The sequence below is a fragment of the Rhincodon typus genome, chromosome 26, assembly GCF_021869965.1.
Source record: "Rhincodon typus isolate 14 chromosome 26, sRhiTyp1.1, whole genome shotgun sequence".
Lineage (NCBI taxonomy): Eukaryota > Metazoa > Chordata > Chondrichthyes > Orectolobiformes > Rhincodontidae > Rhincodon > Rhincodon typus.
In genome coordinates this window covers 18,818,824-18,834,661 of record NC_063357.1, presented here as the reverse complement: position 1 = coordinate 18,834,661, position 15,838 = coordinate 18,818,824, and the positions used below count along the sequence as shown (strand labels likewise).

At 40.6% G+C, this 15,838-nt stretch overlaps 1 protein-coding gene across 3 annotated transcripts in view; it reads right to left on the bottom strand.

Moving 5' to 3' along the window:
* acaca (acetyl-CoA carboxylase alpha) overlaps positions 1–15,838 on the bottom strand; it is a 269,320-nt gene that overhangs the window by 89,058 nt on the left and 164,424 nt on the right. For all 3 annotated transcript variants that reach the window (XM_048612563.1, XM_048612564.1, XM_048612565.1), the window contains exons 41-44: positions 12,500–12,769; positions 10,015–10,112; positions 7,852–7,972; positions 4,522–4,632 (exon numbers count right to left, since the gene is read on the bottom strand). In XM_048612563.1, the coding sequence (XP_048468520.1) occupies positions 4,522–4,632; positions 7,852–7,972; positions 10,015–10,112; positions 12,500–12,769 (600 nt within the window). The remainder of the gene's footprint in view (positions 1–4,521; positions 4,633–7,851; positions 7,973–10,014; positions 10,113–12,499; positions 12,770–15,838) is intronic.

Genomic DNA, 15,838 nt, shown 5'->3' with positions numbered 1-15,838 from the left:
AGAAAAACCTCTGCCTCAGCAAAACTTTTCATTAAAATTTTAGACAAATGATCTCCTTGTCCTTCTCTCCACTGCCTGGGGCTCCATGCTATTTCTATGCAAATAACAACCTCCGAGTTTATATCCTATTATTTCCACCGGAGCTGCGCCGACATGACCTGAAACGCAAGAGATGGAGCGAGTGATTGCTGGAGTGTGAAAAAAAAATATCGTCAGGAGTCAGAACCAAGAACAAAAAAAATGCTGGGATAACGTATTTATCTCGAGCTGTATTGAAATTCATTCTGTGTCGGCGATCATGCTCAATCCATCTGCTTTGTGTTATCATTTGCATTTCATGCCTCCTGGCTTTGATGTGCTGATACTTTGATGCAGTCTGAGGCGTACATTATCATTATTTCAATTTTCACACGAGCCGACAGGTCAGAGAGATCGAAATGTTGATGTTTCATGTACAGCTGTTTATTGTAAGGTGGGACTGAAGGATGTCCATGACACCTTACCATCTCTGTTCATTATGCATGCAAGAATTCCAACAGCAAATTAAAGCTGATTCAATGTGAGTAAAAGCCATTTTTTTCTCTTCTCCCTTTCTCTCTTGCCTGTACTTCATAGGCAAGGGTTCACAGGGCACCTAAATGAATCTAGGTGTCTTACGGCAATTTGGTTCTGTACTTACAGACCACTGACACATTGAAGGTAATGCAGACATAACGTGATTAGGCAACTTGCAGCACTGATCACGCGCCACCCCCCTAGATAAAATAATCTCAACTGCAAATGATAATAGCCAGCTGAAGGCTGCCTCTATCACACATTAGCTGTTTGTGAATCACCACCAAACTGAGCAGTGACACAGGCTCAGCCAAGCAGAACGTGGCACCCTTGACCGGCCCTATTCCACATTAGGGGAAAGAAACAAAACAGCACACAGTTTAGCTGAGTTTTTTCCCACTAGGCAGCATGAATTGTACTGTTTGCTTCTGAAAGAACTCTACATCCAAATAAATCACATTCACAGAAACTTCCAGCCACCAAACGCATTATGATTTTCTAACACAGAATAAGAGAGCTTTCAATTTTCGAAAAGAAAGAAAATGACGTTTTCGTATCTTTGGTCTGTGTTGTTGAGATGACGGCAATTTCATTGAGCTCACCTACTCTCCTTCATCAATTGACTGTCCAAGGATACCTCTAAACTGTAAACAGGGAAACTTATTCTATTTTCTCTATCTTTTTAAGTTATTGCGTCTTAATCACTTTCTATCTGAAAGCTTCTAGCATCTGATTCTGAGTACAAGTGGCAACATAGCCATTTCTTTGATAGTTGCATGATAACAGCAATGACTACTGAAATCACTGCTACAGAAAGTGTCACAAGTATGTTAAACGATCACATTATTGAATTGCGTATTTGTAGTTGCAACTAAGAGGGGAGGAAATTTCTGGATGATTTCTTGGATAGCTTGTATCCTAACTAAGTAATCTGCCAGGGGACATGGTGTGACATAGTGGTAATGTCACTAGCCAAGCAAACAAGAACCCCAGGCTAATGTTCTGAGGACTTGAGTTCAAAACCCACCATGGCAGATACTGAAATTTGATTCAATAAGAAAATTGATTTTAAAAAGCAAGTCTAATGGCAACGGTGTAACCACTTCCAATTGTTGTAAAAGCCTATCTGGTTCACGATTGTGATTTAGAAAAAGAAATCTGCTATCCTTCCCTCATCTGGGCTACATGCAAGTCCAGACCCACAGCAATATAGCTGACTCTTAACTGCCCTCTAGGATGGACAATAAATGCTGAACCAGCATTTTTTTGGTTTTGTTATTTAAACTGCAGCATTACAGAAATGTATTTTAAAATATGAATTTCTTACTGGGTCTGCATACCTTCTCTCTACAACAGAGTTTGAAACTATGATTAGTGAACCCTCACCCTCAGGATCGTTTGCAATCGGTTAGTTTGCAATCAGTGGGGAAAAAGATAAGTTGTGTACTTGTAAAATATGCAGAACTCCACAGAAGACTGAACTGAAAGTTCAGGACAGAGATTACTGTGGATTTTACTGGACAGATTTACCTTTGAAACGTCTAAAAATGTCTCACCAAAAATTAGGATTGGCTTAAACAGAGTATAAAAGTGATAGACAAGTATTGCTGTGGGTGGTTGCCATCTTTTGATATGCAGGGTCGTGTGGGTCTGTGTTAAACCTACGGATTTTCGCAACATAGATAGCTTGTGTTGCCAGCTTGATTCCCTGCACCCAATGATACGGTGCAAATGAGTAAAACGACTGTTTGTGGGATGAAAAATTGATGCTGACCACCAAAGTGAGGATAGCACATCATGTCTTGTGGTAGTGGTAGTGGTGGGAGCAGGTAGGGAGGGAGTCAATTTATTCACTGGTATATGCATAAACATTATTTTTGCATTAAAAAATGGGGTTCTTACAGGTTAGGGTGCACTCTCTTCTTTCTACCATCCACTGCATCAACTACAAACCAAATAAAATGGATATTTGTCAGAAAGTTTAAGGTGTCGTGATATTGGAAGGAAATCCATTGTTCTGTTTTCACTTTATTAGATTTTGTCACTTCACTGCTCATTGGTGGCTTAGTAGGTGGGCCACTTTTGATTTCCAGGGCACAACTGCAGCTAGATGCTCAGAGTGAATGGGAATAGTCGAAGGCCTTGCCAAGTTTTTACCGTCTCCTTGTGAAGGAAGCACTTTTTAAGCTTCTTGGCTCTGTATTTTCAAAGACAGCCAGATGAGACTGGAGGTACAGTCTGTCAACTCTATATTGTGATGCATCCGAGACTTTAAAACAAATCACAGGGCAATCAGGCTGGCCTGGCAGCTCATTACCTTGCGCATTGAGTAAGGATTAACAGTTTTCAGCCAGATCGCAAAGCAGAGTAGGACAAGACAAGAGAAACCTCCATCTGATGTGGACTGAAAGCATGGAAGTGAATGCGTATGTTGATCAGCACCATAGCACTGAATTAGCTTTAGCCTTGGGAAGCCCCAGAATGTTTTTCACAAATGAATAAATACAGTTTTCATCATCAAAATTATGAGGTAGAAAATGAACAAATAAATAAAAACCATGCAGAATTAAGTGTAAAATTGCAGTTGAGAGTCCAGGCCACTAAACTAATGGAGCCTCTCTTTTAGGTGCCTTGAGCTGGTAAGACCTAAATTACATTACAAGGGACCTAACATCTGTTGGAGAATTCAATCCAAACATTTAGTAACCATGATCAGAGTAAGAGTTATGTCTGTCCCACCAGGGATGCTTCCTGTCCACTGCAGCCGCCAGTGGAACCAAATTTTCTTACGATTGGTTGATATTTCTGTGGACCCAGAGGAGTGGGTGTGGTCCAGATCCCCTTCCCTTATAGCAGGTTCCAAACATCCTACCCAGTCAACCCCTCCTACTATATACCCAAAGGTTGTTCCAAAGCCTGATGGTCAATTTCAAATTGATCCTGGAGTCTTCCATGTTATATAAAAAAAAGTTTCGCCCTGACTCCAACTCTAAGAGATCTATAACAGCACTAGTGAGATGCAATTATATACAACAATAAATCAAATGTTGTTCCCTATAAGTGAGAGTTTCTTAGCATACATAGATATTTCCTTTATGAGGTCTTCTTCCAAAATACAGATGTGTGAAAAAAAATTTGTACAGAAAACGTATTGGCCCCTAGTATCATTTTGCTTAATACTGGTGTCAATAAAGAGTACTGTGGAAACACTTACTTTCAGCTACATTTTACTTCAAGCTGCTGGTCACAAGACCGACAAACTGCCCCAAATCTGACAATTTGAGGCCTGGGAGATTTTAACACTTCTGGTCCTGTCTACGTTTACCCTTTTAGATGACCTGACAGCAGGCTTTTGGTATCACAGTGAAGAAATAACTCGTAATACAGAGACAGGGAGAAAATGCTGTACAAAAATGGAGGGTGACACCTCAAGAATAAGCAATTCAATTTTTAACTAGATTTGAAACATGGACTGATTTTCTTTATACATACATATGGAAACAAACATTTTTTAAAAAATCCATTCTAATACAAGTTACTCCTTGAGCACGTAGAATTGTTCTAGCATTTTCCAACACTTGGATGGCATCTGGCAATACAACTCCTATCCCATTTTTCTATAATTTGATGAAATCTGCTTGTGGCAACATTAGATCAGTTTACACTGTGTGCAATCCCATTATGCTACCTCTACTGTATTGCTGCACAACCTTCCTTAGAGATTATTAGGGGACAATTTCAATAAGAATGGCACTAAAATCCATTGTCACTCAAAAATACTGATGCTTCATAAATAATTCAAACATCCTGGATGTCTACATAAAATGCATTTCTTTTATAAAGTCAGTAAGGTATTGGACTTTAACTGATGACTACAGTGTAATACATGATGGCATCTGCAGAAAGTCAGATCTTGGCAAGGACTGCCAGCCACAGAGTTTTGTCCAAGAAACAGCTTGATTTTACCTTGTTCAAGGCTCCAGCTCCAGTCAAAATGATATGCGAGTTTTCCACTTGGATAGTCCTCTGTCCCAGCCGTACAAGGTATGCACCAATACCAATTGCACGGCACGTGACCTAGAATCAGACACACATCAGATAACAGTTCCTCTTACAGCCAAAGAAATTTCTCATTAAATAGTGCCCATAGTTTGCAAGTAAATCAACCTTTTAAGAAAATAAAAAACATGTGCAGTGCATCAAGTTTTTTCAAGTATGAATTTTAGGATTAATTCTGTGGATTGCAGGAATAAGGGCAGCAACGGAATCTGAAGATGTGGCTCCTCAAATATTGCCATCAATAACAGGGGAGCCCAGCTCATCAGTGCAAAAGATAAGGCAGAAGCATTTACAACAATCTTCAGCCAGAAGTGCCAAGTGGATAATCTAGAAGTCCCCAGCATCACAGATGCCAATTCGAATCATTTCAAATGTTATCAAGAAATAGTTGGAGGTACTGAATACTGCAAACACTATGGACCTTGACAATATTCTGTCAATAGTATCTAAAGCGTGTTCTCCGGGCCTGCCGCACCCCTAGCCAAGCTATTTAAGTATACCTAAAACACGGCATCTACCCAACAAGGTAGCAATATTTTTTGTTTATTCATTTGTGGGATGTGGGCATCACTGGCTGGCCAGCATTTATTGCCCATCCTAGTTGCCCTTGAGAATGAGGTGGTGAGCTGCCTTGTTGAACTGCTATAGTCCAACTGCTGTGGGTTGACCCACAATGCCATTCAGGAGGGAATTCCAGGATTTTGACCTAGCGACAGTGAAGGAACTGAGACATATTTCCAATTCAGGATGGTGAGTGGCTTGGAGAGCAAGCTGAAGGTGTTCCCATATATCTGTTGCCCTTGTCCTTCTAAATGGAAGTGGTCATGGGTTTGGGAGGGGTCTGAGGATCTTTGATGAATTTCTGTAGTGCATCTTGTAGATAGTAGCTGCAGTGTGTACTGAATGTCAGTGGTGGAGGGAGTGGATGCTTGTGGATGTAATGCCAATCAAGCGGACTGCTTTGTCCTGGATGGTGTCAAGCTTCTTGACTGTTGTTGCAGCTGCACTCATCCTGGCAAGTGGGGAGTACTCCATCACACTCCTGACTTGTGCTTTGTAAATGGTGGGCAGGCTTTGGGGAGTCAGGAGGTTTGTTACTCGCTGCAAAATTCCTAGCCTCTGACCTGCTCTTGCAGCCACTGTGTTTATGTGGTGAGTCCAGTTGAGTTTCTGGTCAACAATAACACCCAGGATGTTGAGAGGGAGGGATTCAGTGATGGTAACACCATTGAATGTCAAGAGATGGGGGTTTGATTGTCTCTTATTGGTGATGGTCCTAGCTTGGCAGTTGTGTGGCGCGAATGTTACTTGCCACTTGTCAGCCCAAGCCTGGTTATTTGGACATGGATTGCTTCGGTATCTGAGAAGTCACGAATGGTGCTGAACATTGTGCAATCATTGGCGAACTTCCCCACTTCTGACATCATGGTGGAGGCAAGGTCATTGATGAAGCAGCTGAAGATGGTTGGGGCTAGGATACTATCTTGAGGAATTCCTGTAGAGACATCCCGTAGTTGAGATGACTGACCTTCAACAACCATAACCATCTTCTTATGTGTCATGTATGACTCCAACCACCGGAGAATTTGCCCACGGATTCCCACTGATTCCACTTTTGCTAGGGCTTCTTGATGGCACACTTGGTAGAATGCAGCCTTGATATCAAGGGTTGTCACTCTCGCCTCACCTCTGGAATTCAGCACTTTTGTCCATTTTTGAACCAAGGCTGTAATGAGGTCAGGAGCTGAATGGCCCTGGCGGAACCCAAATTGGGGCATTGCTGAGCAGGTACTGCTTTATAGCATTGTTAATGATACCTTCCATCACTTTATTGATGATCAAGAGTAGACTGATGGGGCGGTAACTGGCTGGTTTGAATTCGTCCTGCTTTTATGTACAGGACATACTTGGGCAATTTTCCACATTGTCGGGTAGATGCTAGCATTGTAACTGTACTGGAACAGCTTGGCTAGGGGAGCAGCAAGTTCTGGAGCACAAGTCTTCAGTACTATTGCTGGAATGCTGTCAAGACCCACAGCCTTTGCAGTATCCATTGTCTCCAAACTTGCTGCAAAAGCTTCAGCCTTATCTTTTGCACTGATATATCTATTGAGGATGGGTATATTTCTCGAGCCTCCTCCTCCAGCGAGTTGTTTAATTGTCCACCACCATTCATGTCTGAATGTGGCAGGACTACAGAGCTTAGATCTGATCCGTTGGTTGTGAGATAACTTAGCTCTGTCTATCACTTGTTGTTTATATTGTTTGGCATGCAAGTAGTCCTGTTTGGTGGCTTTACCAGATTTTCACCTCATTTTCAGGTATGCCTGATGCTGCTCCTGGCACGCCCTCCTGCATTCTCCATTCAATCAGGGTTGATTCCCTGACTTGATGGTAATGGTTGAGTGTTGGATGTGCTGGGCCATGAAGTTCCAGTTTGTGCTGGAGTACAATTCTGCTGTTGATGGCCACAGTGCCTCATGGATGCCCAGTCTTGAGCTGCTAGATCTGTTTGAAGTCTGTCTCACTTAGCACAGTGATAGTGCCACACAACATAATGGAGGTTATTCTCAATTTGAAGGTGGGATGTCATCTCCACAAAGGACTGTGCGGTGGTCACTTTTACTGACGTACGCATCTGCAGCTGGCAATTTGGCAAGGATGAGATCAAGTATGTTTTTCCAAATTGTCTAAATATGTCTGATGAACAAACAGCAGGACAATGCAACCCAGCCAATTACTACTCCATCAGTCTACTCTCAATCGTCAGTAAAATGATTAAGTTGTCATCAACAGTGCTATCAAGCAACGCTTGTTTAGCAACACCCTGCCCTCTGACACCCAGTTTGATTTCACACAGTGTAATTTAGAGTCCTAGAGTAATACAGCATGGAAACAGGCCCTTCAGCCTAAACTGGTCCATGCTGACAATGGTGCCCATTCAGCTATTCCTTCAGTGTTGCTGGGGCTCCCTCCCTAAAAGCATCGTAGGTGTCCGTGCACTGAAGGAACCACAGTGGTTCACCACCACCTTCTCAAGGACAACTAGGTGTAGGCAATAAATTCTAGTGTAGCCAGTTTAATATTTCACCCAAAAGTCAGCAGTTCCATTAGTGCAAGACTGCCGTTTCCTGCTCAAATCAGAGTGGGGCATGAACTATCAACCTTCTGATTTAGATCAGCCAAAGCTGATACTAAAGCAAGAAAGACTTCTTAAAAATAATCCTCATAACATACCAAATTCATGGTGATAATTTCATCATACGCTAAGGATGATTCTCCTGCTATCATTCCCGATCCTCGGAGATTTTCAACTCCCAGGCCCTCTTCTTTACCGATGATATCTGTTATTTTGTACCTGTGAGAAATGAAAAGTCAATAAGAAACCAATCCAAACTGAAGCAAGTTATATCTAAATGTAGACAAGTACTTTATTTAAAAAAAACCCATTAATTTAACACAAATAGTGAAACAGCCCAATGTCTATCATAATGGGTTTTATTTTCAGCTAGCCCCAATCTTCATCCCTCCTCTGCTGAAGATTCAGTAACAATCCCATTGTCATCAGCATTTTCCAGTAAAACATTCATGTGATCTTGCCTTATGTAAGATAGTGGAGTATTGCAGACTGTTTATTCATGGATATTGCTATAGCTAAACAGGTTCCTATTACATATTAAGAAAGGCAGTAAGGACAAAATTCCTGACTAAAAATCTTTCTACAGCCTTTATCCCATTGATAACACATGCTTTGATGTTTAAAAGTAAAATCAGTACAATATTTTCCTCCCATTAAAATATCTGCCAATGAAGTTTCCACCAGTGGTTTCAATGTACACACTTGGCAGCAAGTTTTATCACTGCCAGAAGGAGTAACCTTCCCCAGTACAGATTTCTGGCCCCACATACTACACAGCAGAGACTATGGAGAATCCTCCTAGAGGTAAGGCAAACAGTAAAACAGGGTGGAAGCTCCAGCATGTGAACTGAGAATACAGATAAGAAGTCATTACTGCACATATTATACATATAGCCACTAAGAAAAAATAAGAAAAACTAAGAAAAAAATCCACATATACTTGTGGATTTACCACTGAGAAATTACCCTTCCTCATGGAATTTTGAAGTATTCCTTAAAACCATGTATGCCATTCATCTCAATTTCTCCATATGCTAGCTAGTTCCACATTCTAACAAGTCTTTGGTTAAAGTTTCTGCTCAATTCCTTAATAAATTCACTAGTGAATATCTTACGTTTATCATCCCTAATTTTGGATATCTCAAAAATAGAAGCATTTTACCACATCTATCTTCTCAAATCTCCTCATAGTTTAAAGGTCTCTTATTAAATCACCACTCAGTCTCCTCTGTCCTAAAAAATAAACCAGCCCAGAAATAGTTTAAATCTGAAAAACACTTGTTTCAGCAAATGATTTTGTGGGGTATGGACACAAAATGCAATAGCAAATCTAGCAAATTTCTACTTTTAATAGCATCTCGAGTATTGCATGAGAATTCCAGATGTTTTGGCAAAGAATGGCTTCCCAGAGATGGAGAGGTAGAGGTGAAAACATCTGTTATTCTACTGTTGGGGGAGGCGATGACCCAATGAATTCTTAATCCAGGGATCCAGATAATGTTCTGGGGCCTTAGGTTGGAATCCTGCTATGGCAGATAGTAGAATCTGAATTCAATAAAAATCAGGAATTAAGAGTCTAATGATAACCATGGATCCACCGTCAATTGTCAGAAAAATCCATCTGGTTTACTCATGTCCTTTAGGGGAGGAAACTGCTGCCCTTACCTGGTCTAGCCTACATGTAACTCCAGACCCACAGTAATGTAGTTGACTCTTAACTGCTCTATGGACAATTAGGGATGGGCAATACATGCTGGCTGAGCCAGTGTTGCCCTCTTCCCGGCAATGAATAAAAACTTCTGGCATTTAATGGTCCTTATAACTAATTTCAAAAGAATGACAAAGGTTCCTCCCAATAAGTGACACAACACATGCAATCAGTATTTCTACTTTGGTCAAGCAGCCCTCAGGGTTAAACAAAATGTTTTATTGCTATACTATGACACGCACTAGTCATGCTTAGCCCAATAGCACGAATATGCTGTGGGAAGTAGCACAACACAGCTCACACTTCTATAAATGATGGTGTCATAATTTAGCAGCATGAATTACTTGCAGCCATAACAAAGACAGATATACAATCAACAGTACTTCAACCTAGAGTTACACAACTTAAGATTCTCTCACCAGACAGAGCCTACATTTAGGGAGGCAACTTCACAACTGTACTGCATAGATTTCAATAACTTAACTGGAAAAAAAAAATCACAAACCCACAAATTGTATGTCATTGAAGACTATACAAGATGTATACTACATACCTTGACTCTCCTTCATCTTCAACATGTTCACAGTGCACTGAATTCAGTGCACTGACTTTTTTATAGTCCTGAGGTGTGAGGTAGAGATACTTGTAACCCTGCAAATGCACAGGACCATGAGTGCAAATGAACATGTCAACAAAATGTTCTAATCCAGCCAAAACATTTCCAACATATAATTAATGATGACATGATAGCCTCATGTCGCAAAACTGCTCTTTTAGAAAACAGACAGACTAGAAGATGTAGGTGCAGAAGTAGGCCATTTGGCCCATTGAGTCAGCTCTGCCATTCAGTGAGGTCTTTTGTTGCAACAGCATTGTGCATAAATCACAAAAAGCTACCATACAGGCAGCAGGCAATTGGGAAGGCATGTTGACTGTAGGCCTGTATTTCCAAGGGAATAGAGCATAAAAATGGTAAAACTATACAAGGCACTCGTTAGACATCACCTAAACTTTGAACAGTTTTATTTCCTTTATTTAAAGAAAGATAATATTGTCTTCGGAGGCAAACCAGAGATGGTCCATTCAGTTGATCCTGGGTATGGAGGGTTCTTTTTATGAGGAGATATTGTGTAGATTCGGTCTCCACTCATGGGCATTAGAAGAATGAGAGGAGACCATTTTGAAACATAAGGTTTTTAGGGGTTTGACAGGATAGATACTTAAAGATTGTTTTCCCCTTCTGGTAGAGTCTAAAATCAGACAAAATAATCTCAGAGTAAGGCATCGCCAATTTAAGCCATAAATGAAGAGGAATTTATTCATCAGAGGATAATGAATTTGTGGAATTCTTTCCTATAGAGGATGTTGAGGCTGGGACATTAAGTATATCCAAGGCTGAGATATACAGATTTTTAAGCAGTAAGGGAATCATGTGTTATGGGGAAAAGGCAGGAATGTTGAATTCAGCTAATAAAGTCAGCCATGATCTCACTAAATGGTGGAGCAGACTCAACAGGCCCAAGGCCCATCTCTGTTCCTACATCTCACCGTCTCGTACAATGGCTATGGACTGATTATTCTGGGATCTGTTAAAGGGGATGGGGTCATTTGGCTGAAACTTGGAATTGCCTTATAAGAGTGGACAAGATTCATTTATAGAATGCTCGGATACAGTTACTTTTTTTTAAAACCTTTAACATATTTTTATGTTCAAAACAGGAAACTTGAGTTCGAATGCGGATTCATCTTGGCTTTTTTTTTTAAAAATATTCATTCATAGCACAACAAACATCACTGGCAAGGTTACCATTTATTGCCCAACCATTGTTGTGTGTCTGCAGTCACCGTGAGGCCAGACCGGGGAGGAATGGCAGTTTCCTTCCCTAAAGGGGAATAGTGGACCAGAAGGTTTTTTCCTGACAATCAATTAATGGTCATCATTTAGACTCTTAACTACAGATTATGTTTTTTAAATGAATTCAAATTTGAACCCGAGTCCCCAGAACATCACCTGGATCTCTAGGCTACCAGTCCAGTGATGATACCATAAGATAATTGCCTCCCCATGCATCATTATTTGCTCCCAGTTCTGTTATAGTGTGGATTCAATACAGCACTAAAATGCCAGTGTTTGACCCATTACTTTCTTTAATGATAGAGATATTTCTGGTTCTCATGCCAGCTATGTGTACAGCTTCCATAATGTCATATCATAGACAACCATTTGCCCTAGACCTCTGTTCACTATGTACTAAGATTGTTCAAGCTGATTTCACATGAGGCCTTTACAGTGAGGAGGCTCCCAGTCCAGGGCAAATTCAAACCCAGGTAACATTGGTAACAAGAACTAGAGCCAAAATTAAAACCTTATGCAATTTAACTGCCATTCCAGAGAACTTTTTAAATGCAGCAAATATTAATCACAGGAAGTCACTCAATACTGTTTTAGTCTTGGATTTTTCAGGGTTAAGAATATAGCACTTGGGTTTTGAGTGGCGTAGAAATGTTTGGCTGGTTCCACAGGTTCTACTTAAGCAACCATTTGAATGGAAGGCCTGCATTAATGTAAAGGCAAGATAAACAGTTCAGCATAGATGATGGGGAACAATTTTGATTTTCAGCTCTGAGGAAGGGTCACTGAACCCGAAGCGTTAACTCTGATTTCTCTCCACAGATGCTGCCAGACCTGCTGAGCCTTTCCAGCAATTTCTGTTTTTGTTTCTGATTTCCAGCATCAACAGCTCTTTTGGTTTTTAATTTTGACTTTCAATCTTACTGAAACTTTAAAGCAACTTCACTGAGTCCCAACAGAGCTTTTTTTAAAAAAAAAGTCAGATATTCAGAGGCAAAAAAAAACAGCAGCAGTAAACACAGAGCAGGGCAATGCAGAGAACTACAAATAAATCATTGTCAGTACTGTGGACTTACTTTACAAGGATGCAATTTATTCGAGCTTGTAGGAAATTAATTTATTTAGAGACCGTGATTAAAGTGAGATAACAAATACCCATAATTATCCATTCTGAGCCAATGTTCACCTTATATGGATCAGCAGGGTCTTCCCAGGCCACGTGGAACATGTGTCGAATTTCTTCTGCCAATCCAATCCTTGCTCCACTGTTTGCTGCTATGTAAATACGTGGTATGCCTTTGGATCTGGCAAGTTCGGAGGCTCTCAGGAACAAGAGATCCTCCTGGGGCCCAAATGATCCAATCTTGTGAGTGATGTCATTGCTTATGACAATGATGTCACGGCCATCCGGACATTCTGGTGACTTTAAGTGCATCTTCCAGGCCACCATACCAATCTGCAAAAAAAAAAAATCCAAGTGAGGCTAGCAGGAGGGAATATTGAATATTATGAAAACAAATAACATTTGCACTTAATGTGTCACCACATTTACAGAATAACTTGTTTTACATGGTTAGATCAGCAAATCATGGCAGGAAAATACCACAAAAAGTAAGTTAGATAAATGATCAGTTACCAACTTTCTGTTAGGGTTGGTTGCTAAGACAGAAATGGTAACTGCTGTGCGAGGAGAATTCTCAGCTATTCAAGCTGTGGCGTACAATCTTGCACATATATCTTATTAGGCAAATGGAATGTCAATTTTGCATCACATATAATAATTGGAAAACTTCCATCATTATTGCACTGAAGTGTCTTTCTGATTTGTGTGCTGAATTTCTGAAGGATGTCTGAACATACAATCTTCTGACTCAAAGACATAACTGCAACCATTTGAGCAGATTTGGAATTTTTGGTGGCCCAGAGGACTTTCAAAAAATCTCCAAACTTAAAGCTACGAATTATAATTTCATTTCGATATTAAATCTAAAATACAACACTTGCAAAAATATGATATTACAACCATCAAGTCAGGAGTTTATTTTTAAAAAGACTTCAGTAATGATGTACATGTCAAATAGAGAAAACAGCATGTTCTGTGAGAAAGACTCTAAGCACAAGAATCTCTATGTTAGGGTTAGCAGGAAATAAAATTATTCTTTCTTTCATTCGAATAAGCAATTCCCAAGTGCATCAGCAAGGAGCTAGTTCTTTGTTATGGTCAACTGAAGAACTTGAAGAGAGAGGAGTCATTCACCACTTCTTCAGAGATACTAAGAACTGCTGATGCTGGAGACAGAGATAACACAGTGTGGAGCTGGAGGAACACAGCAGGCCTGGCAGCATCAGAGGAGCAGGAAATCTGAAGAAGGGTCCTGACCCAAGACGTCAGCTTTCCTGCTCCTCTGATGCTGCCTGGCCTGCTGTGTTCCTCCAGCTCCACACGGTAGTATCTATTATTCACCACTCCTTAGCTAGTTGTTACATGGAATTGAACTAAAGTCGACCATCTTGCCTAGTTTGATATAGTTGACCAGACTATCCTCTTCTATATCTTTTGTTGTCCAGCATGGTGGAACTGGCATTGCCTGGTTCTACTTTTATCTATCAAATCTTAGCCAGAAAATCATCTGCAATGATTTCTCTTCATACTCTTACTTTTATGTCTAGGATTCCCCAACAAACTTTGTTCCTTTATCTTTCAAAGAGATTGAAATTAAGAAATATTTCTACATATAAAGATTTCCCAAAAGGGTAATTTATGCTAGATTAGTTGATAAATCTATAATTGAGATTGATAGATTTTTGTTAACCAAAGGTAGTTAGAGAAATATGAAGACAGAGTTTGGTGACAGATCAGCCACAGAATCAGTGAATGGTGGTAGAACAGTATCAAGGGTAGCCTACTTCTGGTCTTATGTCCCCAGGTCTCACTCACATATCAACCCGGTGTTCTGGCTCCCAGAACAATTCTCTGTTAACATCATCATCACAATTTTCAAATCCCTCCATGGCCCATTCCCTGCTATTTTCTTAACATCTTCCAGACCTATAAGCTTTTAAGTCCTCTGAGCTCCTCAAATTCTGACATTTTGTGTGTTCCCTCATTTTAGTCACTCCACCGTTCTCATTAATTGTTAGGATGCGGATGTTGATGGTAAGACCATTCGTTATCTATACCTAATTGCCCTTGGGAAGTTGCTGCAATGCTTCTTATAGATGGCGCACATACACTGTAGTCACTGTGCACCAGTGATGGCGAATGTGTAAGGTAGTAGCTCATGTGTTAATCAAGCAGACTGTTTTGTCTTAGGAGTTGAACTTCTTGAGAGTTACTGGAGCTCATCTAAGCAATTGAGGAGTATTCCATCACATTCTTGAACTGGCAATCTTGCTTTAACTTATCTTGATTCTAAGTCTGGAATTACCTTCCTAAACCTCTTTGTCTTTCAACATCCCTCTTTCCTTTTATGATGTTCCTTGAAGCTTGCCTACTTGAACATACTTTTGGCCATTATTCTGAAGACTTGTAAATTCTAAAGCTGCAGTTCAAATCAAAATACTTCATATGCAATCAATAAGACATAGTTTGATCCAAAGTAGTAGCTTTATAATGTAGGGGCCTATAGAAATAGAAATAAAAAATGCACTTTCTCAAATCGAGAAGGAAAGACAGCTGACAGGATATGTGGACAGTGCTTCGGTTTTTCAGGATTGTTGCAGTAGCTTCTTTACAGTTTGCAACTCTACTGAAAAATGCGGTAATAAATTGCAGGTAATTCAACCTTTGGTGGGATGATGTGCCACCTAGAGTAACAATAGGAAATAGCATTTGAAAATACATGGACATTCAAAAGGCCCAGATATCTCGTGTGTCTGTGGAGCATTTAAGACTGATGGGGCAATGATTTACATGATGGGACAATGTGGAATCCCTGCCACAGTTGACTTAGTGGGACTTAGTAAGAAACTGAATTTGGACGATTCCCCTGCATCTGGAAATCTCCATAAAGTCCATTAAAGTTGGTAACTTTGGAGGGTTCCAACTCACTGAAGCTTAATAGTTACGAGCAGATTTTTAATCCTCTAACTTTTCCCAGATAACTATTAAATTGAAGCTCTACTCACCACTGACACTCCTGAACTACACCCTCTGGAGCCCTGATAATCAGCCCTGAACAGAAACCCCTTTTTCCCACCAAACCTGCCGGACCCGACATCCAATCCCACTGTCATTCTCAGCACCCCAGAGTGCCAGCATGACTCCAACCCTCCCACCAACCTGACCATCTGCCCTAGAACAGACACCCTCCTCTCACCTGTTGGATCGGATAGGGTCTAATCTTTCCTAAGCACTCATTCATTTACACGGTACCCTGGCATCCTACTCAATTGACTTGACAAACCCCTACCATGCCACTGGAACCAGCAACACTCAATGAACTGACACCATACTCACGTGAAGCACCAAGCATTCCAACTGGCATCCTATCGACTTGTTGCCTGATTGACCTTACACACCTGG